This window comes from Phalaenopsis equestris, unplaced genomic scaffold (genome assembly GCF_001263595.1).
Source record: "Phalaenopsis equestris unplaced genomic scaffold, ASM126359v1 Scaffold000408, whole genome shotgun sequence".
Classification (NCBI taxonomy): Eukaryota; Viridiplantae; Streptophyta; class Magnoliopsida; order Asparagales; family Orchidaceae; genus Phalaenopsis; species Phalaenopsis equestris.
In genome coordinates this window covers 15177-32677 of record NW_018164849.1, presented here as the reverse complement: position 1 = coordinate 32677, position 17501 = coordinate 15177, and the positions used below count along the sequence as shown (strand labels likewise).

The 17501-nt window shown below is 34.7% G+C and overlaps 1 protein-coding gene and 1 long non-coding RNA gene across 5 annotated transcripts in view; both read left to right on the top strand.

The window, feature by feature from the left end:
• The first annotated feature begins 50 nt into the window (after positions 1-50).
• Positions 51-14110, top strand: LOC110026967 (chaperone protein ClpB3, chloroplastic-like). Its single transcript, XM_020728211.1, is given in 11 exon segments — positions 51-475; positions 584-802; positions 1026-1263; positions 6548-6746; positions 6855-6909; positions 7257-7407; positions 7710-8018; positions 8110-8375; positions 8618-9544; positions 9976-10306; positions 13599-14110. Coding segments are annotated over 11 exon segments (3453 nt in total). The 5' UTR covers positions 51-229.
• A 156-nt stretch (positions 14111-14266) lies between these two features.
• The window catches only part of LOC110026954, an 8226-nt gene continuing 4991 nt past the window's right edge, over positions 14267-17501 (top strand). For 3 of the 4 annotated variants that reach the window (XR_002294285.1, XR_002294283.1, XR_002294284.1), the window contains exons 1-4: positions 14267-14411; positions 14509-15004; positions 15234-15524; positions 15618-15672. This is a non-coding gene — a long non-coding RNA (uncharacterized LOC110026954). The remainder of the gene's footprint in view (positions 14412-14508; positions 15005-15233; positions 15525-15617; positions 15673-17501) is intronic. The other variant, XR_002294286.1, reaches the window with a different exon arrangement.

Here is a 17501-nt window from a genome sequence, read left to right as displayed (position 1 = left end):
TTATTTATTTTTAATTTATTTAAAAATCGAGCTAAGAAATTAAAGTATTGATCGGTGACTAAGAGCTTTTTTGACAGCACCATACTCGACCACTCTCCACAAGCTTCGCGCACTTTCTTCCCTTCACCTTTTGTGGCTAAAACTACCGCTGCAACTCTCCCAATCCCGGCATTTCACAGGGCTTCCTCGCCGGAAAGAGACCAATAAGTCGCCGTCCTCGCTTCAACCGATGGCGTACGCGCTCCATTCTCACTATCTCTGTCTACCCCCACCTCTGCCGAGGAGCCTCCGTCGAATTACCTTTTCTTCTGCCATCCCAATGTCGGCTAAGTCGATGAAAACCCTAAATCCACTGAACTCGGCGGAAACCCTAGGGAAATCCGGTTTCTTTGTAGTGAAAAGGGCGGGGAGGTTCTCTACTGGCCGCAATAGGCAGCAAGGTGTGCGATGCGATGCCACTTCGAAAGATGGGAGGGTGATTATAGATTCTCCTCTTCAATTTTCAGTATAATTTATTGAATTTTCAGAAATATGAAATAAAGATTAGAGTTTTTTTGTGTTTTTTTTAATTTTATTATTTCAGATTACTCAGCAAGAGTTTACGGAGATGGCCTGGCAGGGGATTGTTTCATCGCCGGAGGTTGCGAAAGAGAGTAAGCATCAAATTGTGGAGACAGAGCATTTGATGAAAGCGTTGTTGGAGCAGAAGAATGGTTTAGCTCGCCGGATTTTCTCCAAGGCTGGTGTTGATAACACTCGCCTTCTTGAAGCTACGGATAGTTACATTCAGAGGCAACCAAAGGTGAATTTCTAACTAATCATTTTTTTTGCTGATAGTTCTTTATTCGCATGCTGCTGTTTTGATTGTGGGAATTGATGATAGGTGGAAAATTCTTCTCCTTGGTAGTCAAGCATTTTTATACTAGTATTGTACTTTCTGCATCAAGCACTTTCGGCTAATTTTACTATTTCCTGGCTGATGCCACATATTTATTCTAGAAAAGCTTGCATAATAACTATTCCAGGTTCTTGGTGAGTCTGCTGGTTCTATGCTAGGAAGAGACTTAGAATCTTTAATTCAAAGAGCTAGGGAGTTCAAGAAAGAATATGGAGACTCCTTTGTGTCTGTTGAGCATTTAGTGCTTGGCTTTGTAGAAGACAAAAGATTTGGGAAACAACTCTTTAAGGACTTCAGAGTTTCTCTCCAAATGCTGAAATCTGCCATTCAATCTATAAGAGGACGTCAAACTGTTATTGACCAAGGTACGTGGAAGTTTTGATTTTCTTTCCTTGCTTGATCTCATGTGGCCTGTATTAGAAAGAAAAGCCAATAAAAAAGACTAATTATGAAGGACACCCCTTGGGTCTTCAATATTTGCATGGTATGTAGGAAGAAGTACTTGACTGTAATATTTGTTGAATGAGCAACTTATTTTATATATTACTTCATGTCTAGTTTAATTATTTATACGTTTGAAATAACCATAATTCAACAAAAGCCTTGAATTGAATGTTCTGAGTGTTACTACATGATTAGTCTGTGTTGAGTAAATCATGTTTGTCATTATTTTGATCCGTTGCCTCAAGTATGGGATTACTCAATTTCCCCGAGCCTTTTCTCTCATCTTATCCACGAGAAGGATATCATCAACAAAAAAACATACACGACGGTACATCCTCTTGTAAGTGTTCAGTAAGACCATCCATAACTAAAGCAAAAAAAATATGAGCTTAAAGTTAACCCTAAATGTAAACCAACAGTAAGAAGAAAATATTTGGTCAATCCTCCTTCTGTTCGAACACAACAACTTTTGTATACATATCTTTAATGACTTGAATATAAGTCATATCAATACCTTTCTTCTCAAGAACTCTCCCAAGAACTCTCCAAATGATTCTCCAAATGATTTCTCTTGGAACCTTAACGTAAGCTTTTTCTAAATCAATTAAAATCATATGTAGATACTCCTTATTATCTCTGAAATTCTTCATTGACCCTTTCAATAATTGTATAGCTTCCATAGTAGACCTGCTTGGCATGAATCTAAATTGATTATGAGAAATTTTTGTAATACGTCTTAACCTATGTTCAATTACCCTCTCTTATAATTTTAAAGTATGACACATCAACTTAGTTCCTCTATAATTTGCACACTCTTGTGCATCCCCTTTATTCTTATAAATGGAGACCAAATTACTCTTCCTCCACTCTTCAGACATCTTTTTAGCTTTTAAAATAATATTAAAGAGTTTAGTAAGCCAAGAAACTATCAAATCTCCTAAATATTTCGACACATCAATTGGGATATCATCAAGTCCTACAGACTTTCCACCCTTGGTTTTTTTTAAAGCCTCCTTAACGTCCTTTTTACTAATGTGACGGTAAAAATGAAATATTTTTTTATTATTAACTATTTTAAGATCACTAAGGCCGATCGTATTTTCCGGAACTTCATTAAAAATTTTATCAAAATAACTCAATCCCCTATTTTGAATATCTTTTTCTAAGAAATGTACTTTTTGATTTTCACTTTTAATACACTATACTTGAGTTAAATATTTACTTTTATTTTCTCTTTGTTTGACTAGTTTATACATATATTTTTCACCATTCTTACTATCTAATCTATTATAAAGAACACTAAAAATAGATTTTTTAGCGTCATAGATTGTTCTCTTAGATTTCTTATGGACTGTTTGATAATTTTTTTCAGTTTTCTAAGCTTTTATATTTAAATCAATTTTTATAACATAATTTCTTATATTTTATCTTTTCTTGTATGTTATTATTCCACCGTCAACTATTTTTATTTATAAATTTTTTTTTATTCTCCAAGTACAACTTTTGTCACTTGTTTAATAGTGTTTGTTACTTTATCCCGCATAGAATTTACATCTTCATAAACATCCCAAATTTTGAACTCTTGAATTTTACTCATAAAAATAATTTTATTTGTGTCTTTTTGGTACCCACATCTAATTCTACTATGATGATTCCTAGTATTCTTTATTTTACAACTCTTGTTCTTAAAATTTAGAACTAATAATCGATGTTGAGTACTTAAATTCTCATTTGGAATGACCTTACAATCTTTACATTCTCCACAATCTCTTCTCATAAGAAAATAATTAATTTGTGTTTTATTAGTTGTTTTATTAGTCTCATAAGAAAATAATTAATTTGTGTTTTATTAGTTCCATTCTTATAAGTAATAATATGTTCATCTCTTTTCTTGAATAAAGTATTAGCAATAACAAAATCATATGCTAAAGCAAAATCTAATATAGCTCTACCTTCTTCATTAATCACTCCAAAATCTTAGCCACCATGAATATTTCTAATGCACTCAAAATTATGAAAGGAAACAGTTGTGTTGTGCAAGTTGGAAATTGAGAGAATAATGACTGATAGAGGTAATAAAATCAACATGTCTGTTTAAGGAGAGCTGATATGAGGATATTTGGATGGGTGAAGACTTCAAGATCTATATTAATTGGCCTCCATACATTTCTCGAAGATTTTTTTTTTATTCTTTTTTTATTTTTTCCTATCCATAAGAGGATCCAATTCCCTTGTTAACATAAATTACATGGAATTGGTAAGCATATTTGAAGATGGCCTCCTACACAGGGAAAACTTGCTAGTGTGATTTTTTGAGGAAACAAATCATATAAAGTTATAGTTATTCAATGGGCATTAGTGTAAATTCTTATTTTTGATGGGATATGTATTGGCGGGTCTTATCTCAGATTTTTGGATGTATAGTTGCCTCAATTTATCACCTTATGAACTTGTGTTTCTAATGCTTGGGTTTTTTTCTTGCATTTGTTAATGACATCCACCTTTGCTTGCATGCTATCTGTCTTTTTTATGAGTCTTTGACTATCCCATACGTCCCTTTTTAACTTATTTTATCTATCTTTCAATGCTTTAGTTCCATTTTTTTAGTTGAGGAAATGTTTATGAGTTGAGCAAGGAGTTTGTTCGAATATGGGGCATGAATTTAAACTTGGTTGCATTGTGTTGGGCAATGACGGGCGACTGAGTATACTTTGAGCCAAGTGTGCTCTTTTGCTTGTACACTCAAGTAATAATAATATGTATTTTATTCTTTGTCGAGTAAAATGCCCAAATAGTTCTCTGGTTATTTACATGGGGTCATTTTAGTTCCAGATTCTACTAAGGTGCTAGTTTATTATTCGAACTCTTTTAATAAGGGTTGAAATAGTTATCCATGGAAACTATTTCAACTCATATTAAAAAATTCTATGGACTAAATTGACACTTTAGTAGACTCAATGATTAAATAAATTCTGATAAAGAGTGAGGTGATCATTTTAGCACTTTTCTCTAGGGGTGTTTAAAATTAACTTGACACGCTAAGTCGAAAAATTCGGATTTGGATTCAGATTCACCCGATTAATTTTTGGGTTAAATTTGGGTCAAAATTTTTGACATGATTAATTTTTTTTGGATTGGGTTTTGGTTGACTCGCCAATCCAAAATTGACTTGGATTTGACTCACCAATCTAAAATAAACTTGATTGTGACCCAATGTGACTCAAAATTGACATGCATTTAATCCAAATAACTTTATGTATATATTAAACATGTTATGTGGGTCGGGTTAGGGTAATTCAGATTGAAGATAGGTTGGGTCGGGTAGACTTTCTTACTTGTTTGATACTTGGGTCGGGTTTAGGTAAAACAATTTCGGGTTCGAGTCAATTTCGGATTAGACCTGAATTCGACCAACAAACCCAATTTTACACATCTTATTTTCTTATTCTTGGTTATATTATTTATAGTTAGCCTACATAGCTACTCGAGATGTTTCACCATGTTTTTGGTTTTGATCACTCCTCAAGATAAGGCAAATGTTTTCACTTACATTAGGAGTTGCAAATTCCAAGTCAAGCGTTGCCTAACTAGTGAATTGGCATAATTTTTTCCAGCATGTCAATAGGATTGTGCTGTTTGAATATCGCCTGAATAGAAATCTCACCGGCTAACATTTGCTGATGAAGTTGTATTCTTTTTTAACATGTTTAACTCTTTTAGGAAATAATTGATCTCATGTTATGTGCATGACACTCTTATCACATGATACCACTGAATTATCTTTGTTTCAAATACAAGTCTTTAACCAAACTTGTATGCTAAATAGTTTCTTTCATAGCTTTATTAAGTGCTATATACTCTATTTATATATTATACGAAGCAGGTGATGCTTTCTAAATGATAATGTGTGAATCCAAGTTTTAGCAAGTACAAACATCAAAGGAAAAAATATAGTAAAACTGTGAGCTCTAGCGTGCAAGCAATATAATTCAATAAAAGCACACCAAAATAATATACAAAGAAAGTCTGATATGGCCAAACACTGTGATACACCCCATAATAAAAAGAAAACGAACAACCGAGCTCTACCCGTGCTTCAATTTATCTTCTTCAATTCACTAGGTTTGAGTATGTTTAGGCGCTCGAGGCGTCACAAGGCGTTACGGGGCTATGCAGTCCATCCTCATTCTTCCTATTCCCGGAGACCTTATTCTTAGTTTCTAGTTTGATTAGATTCAAATGAAAAAAAATCTAACTAAACTTGTAAGTCAGAGATTATCATGGCACCATGACACAACACAGATAAATATAAAGAACACTTGGCTTCGCACTGGCAGGTGCCAAGTCACATGTCTTACTAGGTCATGCTTAAGAGCATAAGCACAATTCCATAGCATTTGCAAGCAAATTTGTTTGGTTTAACATATTTAAGCATGACCACCTGCAGAAAATTGATTTAGAATTACTGAAAATTTATCATGCATATTTGGGAGCATGTGAAAGTTGCACTGATGTCTACTTAAATGAGAATCCAAGCTAATCATTAGGAGCAATGATCACTAGCAAGACAGATCTTCTTGATATGAATAAAGGTGGCATATACTTGTTGGTTTTTTTTCACAAGTTCTTTTGCCTTTTATGTGGTCAAATGGAGCCGGACAAGCTGCGGACTTCTAAATTTTGGGATTAAATTGTAGTTCATAAGTGCGTTTTGAAATATTGTTTTTTTGTTGCTGCTGTCGATGTTAATAGGATGATTAAATAAGATGACCTTTTTTCTCTCTAAGCCCATTGGCATGATTGTTTAAAATAACATAAATACATCAAAGGTTCTCTACTGGTTTTAGCTCAAGAAGATACTGTGTTATGTTTCTACGTTTGCGACAACGATTAATACTCACATCTGACATTTTATATTCGTGGATGCTTTAGTTTTTTGCATTTAGTTTGTTTTGCAAAACTACTTGGAAGAGGTTTGTAAGTATGCTTGATTATCTTTTATGCAGCTTTTTTAATGAACAATTTTTTTTGTAATGGCCTTCAAATGTTTAAATAAACTATTTCTAATGCTCCATCTCTACATGTTATGATTTCATATATGACATGGATCCCAATCAAGGCTTCAAAATTGCTTTATTTTTATTCTCTTTTAATTTGTTCAAAGCCGTGTTGTGATAATACTCTGTCATGCAATGAGTTCTTCAGACCCCGAGGGTAAATACGAAGCCTTGGAGAAATATGGTAAGGATTTGACAGCCATGGCACGCGAAGGGAAGCTTGATCCAGTTATTGGGAGGGATGATGAGATAAGGAGATGCATACAGATATTGTCTAGAAGGACTAAGAACAATCCTGTATTAATCGGCGAACCTGGTGTAGGAGCCACCCCTGCCATATCTGAAGGGTAAGAATAAGATTTTGAATTCTCGTGTTTTCGGATTTTGATTTATGCATGAAGAAATGAAGGTTCTATAATTTGGCGTGAAATCTTTTTCTCCTTACCATGCAACAGGCTTGCCCAGAGAATAGTTGAAGGAGACGTACCCCAAGCTTTGATGAACCGCAGGGTGAGTACTTGTATATTTAAGTGTTTTTTTTTTTTTTGAATTTTTACTATTTTTGCTTCACTAATAATTTAAGCTTAAATAAAAAACAAACCTTGACATGCTTATTATTAATTATATGCTTATCGTATAAGTAATGAGCACAGAAAATTTGCATTAACAAAATTGTAGATTAAATAAAACTTAAATTAAACCTTTTCAGGAGTCCAGCAATAATCAACCTTTTGATAATTATCGCATTTTACCAAAGCAAAATATTTTATGATAAAGTGGACTGCAGTGAACAATCAGGAGAAACTGCACGGAATTCTTCTCTCTTGTTATGTCTGAATCTTTTCAATATTTTGCAGTTGATATCTCTTGATATGGGTGCTCTAATAGCTGGGGCAAAGTTCCGAGGTGAGTTTGAAGATAGACTGAAAGCTGTCTTGAAGGAAGTGACGGACTCAGATGGACAAACAATCCTTTTCATTGATGAGATCCATACTGTTGTTGGAGCAGGTACTTTATACACCATGTTATTTTGAATCTCAAAGCTCGAGTAGTATTCACATGCACAGTACTTTCTTCAACATAGAAGTCCAGTTTAGTAGTCTAAACAGTACTTGTAAAGTTCTTTCCAGTCACCTTCCATAGATAACTAAATATGGATGTTAATGGGAAGCACCGTCTTTTAGAACTTGTGTCTATGCAATTAGAAAAATATTTCTTTCACTGAACTATTTGGTATCTTTGCAATTCTATGATTACAGCCTTGGCACTCATTTTCGGCATTTTGATTTGCATTTGCATCTTATGTCCAGGTGCCACAAATGGCGCCATGGATGCTGGAAACCTATTGAAGCCAATGTTAGGCCGTGGCGAGTTGCGTTGTATTGGTGCAACTACCCTTGATGAATACCGCAAATATATTGAGAAGGACCCAGCTTTGGAACGCCGCTTCCAACAAGTTTATGTTGATCAGCCTACGGTTGAAGACACGATCTCCATACTCCGTGGACTGCGCGAAAGGTATGAGCTCCATCATGGAGTTCGCATCAATGATAGTGCACTGGTGGATGCTGCCATTCTTTCAGATCGTTATATCAGTGGTCGGTTCTTGCCTGATAAAGGTAGAACATCATCAAAATTTTAAAGATGTCTTTCCTATTTGATTCCAGTTTTCTTAATTTGATTGTCATGCAGCTATTGATTTTCATGCAGCTATTGATTTAGTTGATGAGGCAGCTGCCAAGTTAAAAATGGAAATCACATCCAAGCCAACTGCTTTGGATGAGATCAATCGTTCAGTAATTAAATTAGAGATGGAGCGTCTCTCTCTAACTAATGATACAGACAAAGCTTCAAAAGAGAGACTGGCTCGTCTTGATGCTGAGCTTTCGCTCTTGAAAAAGAGGCAGGCTGAGCTTACCGAACAGTGGGAGCACGAGAAATCAGTGATGACACGTATTCAATCCATCAAGGAAGAGGCGAGTATAATTTCATAAACACATATGGTTGTATTTGGTATTCCTATTCTTTTGGTGTAAAGTGGCAAAATAGTCTCCTAATTTTTTACCTTATTTTAATCCCACAATCCATAATATGGGGGCTAAAACAGTCCCCACGGAGAACTCTCCCCTCCCCCCTTGCCGCCCTATAAAGAGTCGAGGGACCGTTTAATATTTTTCTCCTATTTTTTTAATTTATCTTGTTACCTCTTTGTTTGCAGATCGATAGGGTGAACATAGAAATTCAAGAGGCAGAGCGCGACAATGACTAAAATCGTGCAGCCGAATTGAAATATGGAAGCCTGAATAGTTTGCAGCGTCAACTTCAGGAAACTGAAAAGGAATTAAATGAATATCAGAGTTCAGGGAAATCAATGCTCAGGGAAGAGGTTACTGGCAACGACATCGCGGAAATAGTCCGTAAATGGACAGGCATTCCGGTTTCCAAATTGCAGCAGTCCGAAAGAGAAAAGCTCCTTCATTTGGAGGAAGAACTACACAAACGTGTTGTCGGTCAAGATCCCGCTGTTCAAGCGGTTGCAGAAGCTATTCAAAGATCGAGAGCTGGTCTTTCTGATCCTCACCGTCCAATTGCGAGCTTCATGTTCATGGGCCCCACCGGAGTCGGGAAGACAGAACTTGCTAAAGCTCTCGCTTCGTACATGTTCAACACTGAAGAAGCTCTCGTGAGAATCGACATGAGTGAGTACATGGAAAAGCATGCAGTTTCTCGTTTGATTGGAGCGCCGCCGGGCTATGTTGGATACGAAGAAGGCGGGCAGCTGATGGAAACTGTTAGAAGGAGGCCTTATGCCGTCATATTGTTCGATGAGATTGAGAAGGCCCATTTTGATGTGTTCAATGTCTTTCTTCAGATACTCGACGATGGTAGGGTGACTGATTCACAGGGACGAAGAGTGAGCTTCACAAATACGGTGATTATAATGACGTCAAATGTGGGCTCACAATACATATTAAATGTGAATGACGAAATAGGTTCAGGTGTTTCTGCTTACGAGTCTATTAAGCAGAGAGTCATGGAGGCAGCCCGTGCCATTTTTCGTCCGGAGTTCATGAATCGTGTTGATGAGTATATTGTTTTCCAGCCTTTGGATCAACAACAAATTAATAGCATTGTGAGGTTGCAGGTGCAGATTTTTTAACTTCCGTTCATGTTTTCTTTATGGAGACATTTATATACGTACCACACAATTCTTATGTATTTACATATCTAACACCTAAGCATTCATATTTACATGCATATCACCCAAATCTTTAAGATCACTTCAAAAATAACCCCATCATTTTATTTTTTAAAATGAAATACACTTTTTCATGCATAAGTTTATGACACTATAAGTGTAAATATCAAACTATGGGTGTTAGATTTGTAAATACATAAGAATTTTTCAGTATGTATGTAATATCCCCTTTCTTTTATTTGTCGCTTATACCCTTATGGTCTAGATGATGCCTCTTGTATGCTTGGCTGAAAGTTGACAGGCTGCTTTGGACTTGAAACTCAGAAGAGCTTGTTATCATATTCTGTAAAAAGATTGTTTTTTCGGTTTATTTGCAGTTGGAACGAGTCCAGAGTCGACTGGCTGATCGAAAAATCAAGATTCAAGTCACCGATGCAGCGGTTATTCTGCTAGGTAGGCTCGGATATGACCCTAATTATGGTGCCAGGCCAGTGAAGCGTGTGATCCAGCAGAATGTGGAGAATGAACTGGCTAAGGGTATCCTCAGAGGAGACTTCAGAGATGAAGAAATTATAGAAGTTGACACAGAGCTCACTGCCTTCTCTAATGGCCAACTTCCCCAGCAAAAGCTGGTTTTCAGATGCCTGGAAGCAGGTTCTTCGTCAGATAAGCAACAATCGACTGAGACCCAAGAGGCTGTATTACCAAGTAGATAATTTTTTTTTTTTTTGGGGAGTTCTGCTGTTGCCTGCAGGTACTGTATTTTGTAAGAATAATTCAGTTGAAACATAGTTTGTATTATGATCTTCAAATACAATATTATTTAAGCTCAAGTTTCTGAAACTTGGTTTTGATTTTGATTTCTTTTATGTAGAAGTTTTCGGTTTATTTGATTTAATGGGATCTAGTGAGAGAATTTTAATGAAATGTTGGTTGTTATTTTAGAAATTAATTGATTTTTTTTTTTGTTAAAAATGTATGAATTTGATTTGAAATTTTATCTGAACTATTCATTTTATGTTAGGTTTGATTTCACTTTTGTTTGGTAATGTTCTAATTTGATTTTGATAGTTGCATTAACAAAATTGATTTATTTTTTTTATTAAACTTGATTAATTTTTTTTTACCATATTTGATTAAATAAAACTTAAATTAAATAAATTAAATTATATTAGGATTTGATTTTACTTATGAAGACCATAAAGTTTGATTTGGGGACGTGCCAATAATTAATTTGGATAAATCGAAGACTGACAGACATTAAATATATATATATATATATATATATATATATATAAAGTAGTATTTTATTTTTTTGCTTTTATGGATGGGGATCCTCCATAGACGGGGATCCTCCCCCCCTCCAATTTTTGTACATTTTCTTTAAAAAAAAAGATATAGTATTTAAAAAAAATCTAATTGACTACAAGGCTACAAAGTTTTATAATCAATTAAAATATTGATCAAGAGAATAAAAATTATTAAATTAGATTCAAATAATGTTTAATATAACTAATAATTTTTAAATCTTGCTTAAACCCCTATTGTCTTATGGCTAAATAATTAGGATTGTTAAAAGAACTTTTTGTTCGTGAACAGCTTGTGTTCGGCTCGTTAAGCAAACGAGTCGAACACGAATGCACTTTTTGAGCTTGAAATATAAACGACCCCTAAACCGATATGTAATTTGATTTTTTATCGAAAAAATTAAAATTTAAAGATCTATTTGAAAATTAAAATTTTGTTCCTCATTTTTATTTCCTTAAAGTTTCGTTAAAATTAAAAAAATTTAAAATAAATTAAAATAAATATGCATACAATTTATTTCTTTTCAAATGAATTTAATTTTTAATCATAATATTATTTGATTTTTCATTTTTTTTTTGGATTTTATGAATATTAAAATCGGTTATAAAATATAAAATTTTTCTTAAAACCGAATTTTTAGTTTAAAATAGAATCGAATCAACTAATTAACTTCATTCAATTAGTTCTAAAATAAAATATTATTTGAAAATCAGATATATTTATATATTTCATATTTCAAATCAAAATGAATGCTACAATGCTGGGATTTTAAGTCTCATTTTTTTTTCTTTTCATATTCTCCTCCTTAATTGATCGTTGATAACACTACCCAAAAGTTTGGAGTTCTTTGAGGGTGGATGACAAGGGTTGAAGGTGGGAAAGCTTGGCATGACTTATGTTTGAAGTCTCGGGTTTGTTTATAGTGCTTGAAATGGGGAGAAAAGTGTGGTGCCTAATGTTTCATTACCATCTCTCTCATGTGCTTGTCACTTTGGAGGTCAAACCAAGTTGCCACTGTCATCATCCTAGTTCATGCTGATTTAGTCCAGTTGGATTTAACTTGTTGGTTGGCTCGACAAACTATCTATCCTGATTGAAGATACAATCACACTTTTATTCTTGTTTATTGCTTATAGGTGAAGTCTACTCAGAATCAATGATTTCTCTAAAAGATTTTTGTCGATTGTATTTAACTTGGAATCAGCTAAGCTTGGTGACCAATCTGGTTGGACTTAGGTCCTATCCACTAAAGGTCTAATCCCCCTAATTAAAACAATCTTGAGCCTCAACAACCTACCCAAAATTGTGTTCTTTTCACATCCTCTTTAGGCATCACCTAGCCGTCCTTTTTCAGCACTTTCTTGTGCCAATTAACACATGATTTTTTTTTTAATTACTATTTGCTCTCTTTTATGTACTTTGCTAGTTGTTGCTCAATCCATGCCAGACATCTACTTTTTATGCCATCTTATGGACTTGCCATGCAACTTCCACAAACAAATTTATTTTTAGCCATTTTTGGCTAGTTTGATCATTTGGGGATATTAAATTTATAGCAGCAATCCCTAGAAATTATTATTCATTATTAGCTTTTATTCACTTAACATATATTTACTATTTATTTATTATGTTTTATTTCTTTACTTTATTATGTCTATTTTAATTAAGTTTAGATACTCTCCTTCTATCAATAAAATTATCCTGCTCTATTCTTAATTCTCATATGAAAGCCAATAATCTAGCCTCAGCGGCCGGCTCTTCCTGTAGGTTTCCTTGCATGGTCTATTTCTGATCTTTTCCTGCAGTATCTCCTTCTCTTACGGTATTGAATTAAAAGAAAAAATATGTTTGTATGGGGAAGGATAAATATTCAATCCTCTTGCTCTTTTACGTATCTCTCTGCCCCTTATTCTGTACAACTCATCTCCAATCAACCTCCCATGCAAAGGAAATCCTTTTGAAGCTCTCAGATCTTCACTCCACAAAGTTTAGACTGGCCTCTCTTTACACCCATAATAACCTTAGGAACTCTGCTTTACCTCTTAAACTCATCCTAAACTACCCACCGCCCCATTTTTATCAACGGGTAATATTTAGTTCACTAGCTTTACTTGACTAGCCTTCATGCTGAACTGGTTACAGTCCCTGTCAATCATGAAGGATGAAAATCAGACAGCTAGATTTAGTGTTTTCTATGATTAGAAACTTTTTTTATTTCCAATATCTTTATTATGATATATCTCACTTTTAGCTGAATATTTCGATTATGAATATGTATTGATTATGAATATGTATTATTAAACTACATAAAATTGATTATATGCACTTTATTTTGTACCTAAAATATATTGTAAGATTGTTATTTAATGGAATAAAATCAAAGGAAAAAAAGATAATAAAACATATTCAGTATTTAACCTATTTTTATAAAATTTTAACGTGATATTAGAGTTAATTTTTTGCACTAACACCGATAGGACCTTTAAGACTCACTTAGCACCCGCCCCCCCCGCGGCGTTTGCGGGGGGGGGGAAGAGAGTAAATATTTCTTCACCTTATTCTGATTCTGGCTCCTCAACTTTATCCAAAACCTTCGACCGTCGGATTGAGAAACAGAATGGATAAAATTTTGGGATTTTTAATCAAAACCTAAGAAAAATTTGGGAACGAGAAACGCAATCGAACAACATAGATCCCGATCTTAACCCTAGCCGCGGCGGCGATCTCTATCGCCCTTATGCCTGGATCTGCTACCCTCCTTGTCCGCTCATTCGCCGCCGACCGCTCGCCCTCGGATTCTCTCCTCGCCTTCGAAACTCTGGATCCCCCCAGGCGAGGCTTTTGTTGTCTTCCCTTCTCCAATACAGGGAAGAGTTTGCCCTCCAGAGAAATAGACAAAACATGGGACGCAGATATATTGAGGTCTTCCAGTCCAAGAAACAGGAATATTACCATGCCATAGCCGACGAGGTTAACAATGGTGGCTCATTTGATGGCGAACATCGGAGCGGCTCGCCAGCACCCCGTTTGAAGAAGACTTATGATGACAAGATGGATTATACTGAGGTTCTCAAGCTTTGCGGGCTTCCCTACTCTGCAACGGAGACGGATATTCTCGACTTCTTTCGAGATTATGAGGTGAAAGAGGGTTTCCCTTCAGCTCGATTAGTCGTCTCTTCTGTGTTGCCCTCATTGAAGCACTGATGCATCAGTTATTTTTTCCTTCGCGTAAGGGTTCGTTTGAGGTTTCGGACAGGAGACAGCGGTTTCGTGCAAGTTTGTGCGGAATAAAAGCCAGCCGGAGGCCATGTACAGGTCAAGGGGTGAGCAGCGGAAGGGTGTCAGACAGTTACGACTTCTAGGTTGCTGGAATCCAGCCCCTATTTTGGCGGGCCTGGTGCTGGGTCATTTTATGCTTCAGCATATGGGAACTATGGTGGTGGCCCCAGCAGAAACAGCACCTACAGCTTCCCCGTGGTTCGTCTGCGTGGCCTTCCTTTCAACTGTAATGAGCTTGAAGTACACAAATAAAGAGTCCAGAGACCATTTAATATTTTTTTCTCCTGTTTTTTTAATCTATTTTGTTACCTCTTTGTTTGCAGATCGATAGGGTGAACATAGAAATTCAAGAGGCAGAGCGCGACAATGACTAAAATCGTGCAGCCGAATTGAAATATGGAAACCTGAATAGTTTGCAGCGTCAACTTCAGGAGACTGAAAAGGAATTAAATGAATATCAGAGTTCAGGGAAATCAATGCTCAGGGAAGAGGTTACTGGCAACGACATCGCTGAAATAGTCAGCAAATGGACAGGCATTCCGGTTTCCAAATTGCAACAGTCCGAAAGAGAAAAGCTCATTTATTTGGAGGAAGAACACAAATACAGTGATTATTATGACGTCGATTGTGGGCTTACAATACATATTAAATGTGAATGACGAAATGGGTTCGGGTGTTTCTGCTTATGGTCCATCAAGCAGAGATTCATGGAGGCAGCCCCGTGCCATTTTTCGTCCGGAGTTCATGAATCGTGTTGATGAGTATATTGTTTTCCATGCTTTGGTTCGACAGCAAATTAACAGCATTGTGAGGTTGCAGGTGCAGCTTTTTTAACTTCTTTTAAGTTTTCTTTATGGGGCATGTATATACGTGCCGCACAATTCTTACCTATCTACATATCTAACACCTAAACATTCATATTTACATGCATATAACTCAAATTTTTAACATCATTTCAAAAATACCCCCATCACTTTATTTTTAAAAATGAAATACAAGTTCTTACGTACAAGTTTATGACTCTGATGGATCCTTTGAATGCAACTAGGCATGATTGGTCGCCGAAAAGTGCTCACAGACCTACGGTGTTGACTATGAGGAGACAATTGATTCAGTGGCTAAGTTAACACTATTTGGGTCCTGTTGTCCATTGCGATGAATTTGGATTGTTCTTTATTCCGACTAAATGTTAAGAATGCGTTCTTGAATGAAGAGCTTACAAAAGAGGTATACGTGTCTCTTCTTCCTGGATTTAACTCTACTGGCCCGAGAGGGCAAGTATACATGTCTCTTCTTCCTGGATCGAGATCAATGTTTATGCAAAAGATGAGATAAGGAGGTGAAGTTCGAGTTTATTTTTATTAACTTTATTAAAGGTAATTTTTATTTATTAGTATTTAGTTATGATGAAAATGTAAAATATGATTTTTAGGCAAAACAACAAGTAAAAGAATTTGGAAGGGATCATCTCATAAGGTGAAATCAAGGTGAGTACTTTTATTTCTATATTATAATAATAATACTGTCTTTCATCTTAATCACTCGCACTAGAATGATATTACTTAAGATATCTTGGTATTACAAGTAGGATATGGTTATTCTGTCTCATTATTCAAATTGATCATCGAGAAACGACTGTTAAAGATTTGCATAGTTATATTTATTTATTATATATTCATAATAGAGCAGAAAGACGTCAAATGATAAATAAAATGGTAATGACATGATCTAGGAGCAAATTGCTAGGCTTCATAAGCTACTTGCGCCACACCTCCTTCGACGTAGCTTCTTTATCTTGTTATGCTATTTTCTTTGTTTCATTTCATTTGTTGATGTCCCTTGAAATTATAATTTATACTTGATAGCTTGATTGCCATGTTTTTAAATTAGCATATATATATATATATATGAAAATGACAATATGCATAATAAATATTGTGAAATATGTTGATCAATCGTATTCATAAATATAAATTATCAAATATTCTTATACTGACTTACTAAAAGTTTAACTGGCACGCATATTATTTCCTTTTCATTGTGTTATTATATTTTAGAAGTATTAAGTATTCGCTAGCTATTGTAGCTCATTTTATTTTAATTAACCATTAAAGTTTAATCATTTAATAAAAAAAATGAGTAATATAAAAGGGAATATCTACAAAAGATGTGGTTAACATGACGTAAGGTAAATTTTTAATTGCTTTAAATAAATTATTTTCATATCAACTTTTAATTTATTATGAATTATAAAAAGTTAGTGATAGAAAATTTTAATTTCACCGTCTCATCGTATGTTTCCGTATTATTTAATTCCAAGCTAAAGTCAGATCGCGACAATTTGATGTGAAGGAAAATGTATATTTCTGCTGCGCAAAGCAATTACCTCAATAAAGGTTAAAAAACTATGTGCCTTGCAATCTCAACATTCATCTGACTCTTTTAGACTCATGAAAATGACTTTCATCATCCCTCAAAGTCGATGATAACTTTATAATTCACAGCCACCTGGGGATGCTTATACAAAATATATCAAGCTAGCATAGTTGGTGACTCTATCAAACTTTCAACTGAAAGTTTGATTCAACCCTATGCATTAGAAGAATTTTTTTTTTAATTTTTTTTTTTTTTTTTTTAACTCTACAAGCACAATATGGATATCACTCATTGCTTCTTCTCTTGTCTCGACTACCTTTATTCCTTAAAAGGAAAATTTGTGAATGTGGTTTTTAAATAAGAGGTTGAGTTTTTGGAGAGATGTTTATATCAAAGGGATATTAGAAGTAGCATTTATTCAAGATAAATATATTGAAAATAAATTAAGGTAATTTATTGATCAAGTTAATTTTGATGACTGGGAAGCAAAAAGAGTTGATCAATTGAAACTTGAATAGAAATATTTCAAAGAATTTTTTTTGTGAATGGGTTAGCATCTCATGTAATACTCAGCGGTACTAATGGAAAACCAGGATTCATAAAGTTTACTCCAAATAGTTGGGATTAGATTAATGGTGCTAATAATGCTACTTTTACCCTTCTAGGCAATGAATACTAAATTTGTTCTTCCATGTGTTTGTGAATATTTGGGCAATGTTTTTTGCATAAACCAACTTTGATTAGATTTGAATGCGCTACCAACTTATTTGTGTACTCCAACAACTCTTGTTTTGTATGTGTATCAATCTTATATTTTGTGAAAAGTTTTTATCATGTGCTGATCTCTTATTTTAAAAATGCTCTTGCTGCTTTATTTAAGTTGCTTGAGGTTGAAATTATACTTTCCTTACATTTCTTTTTCTAGTTGGGTGGTTGGGGG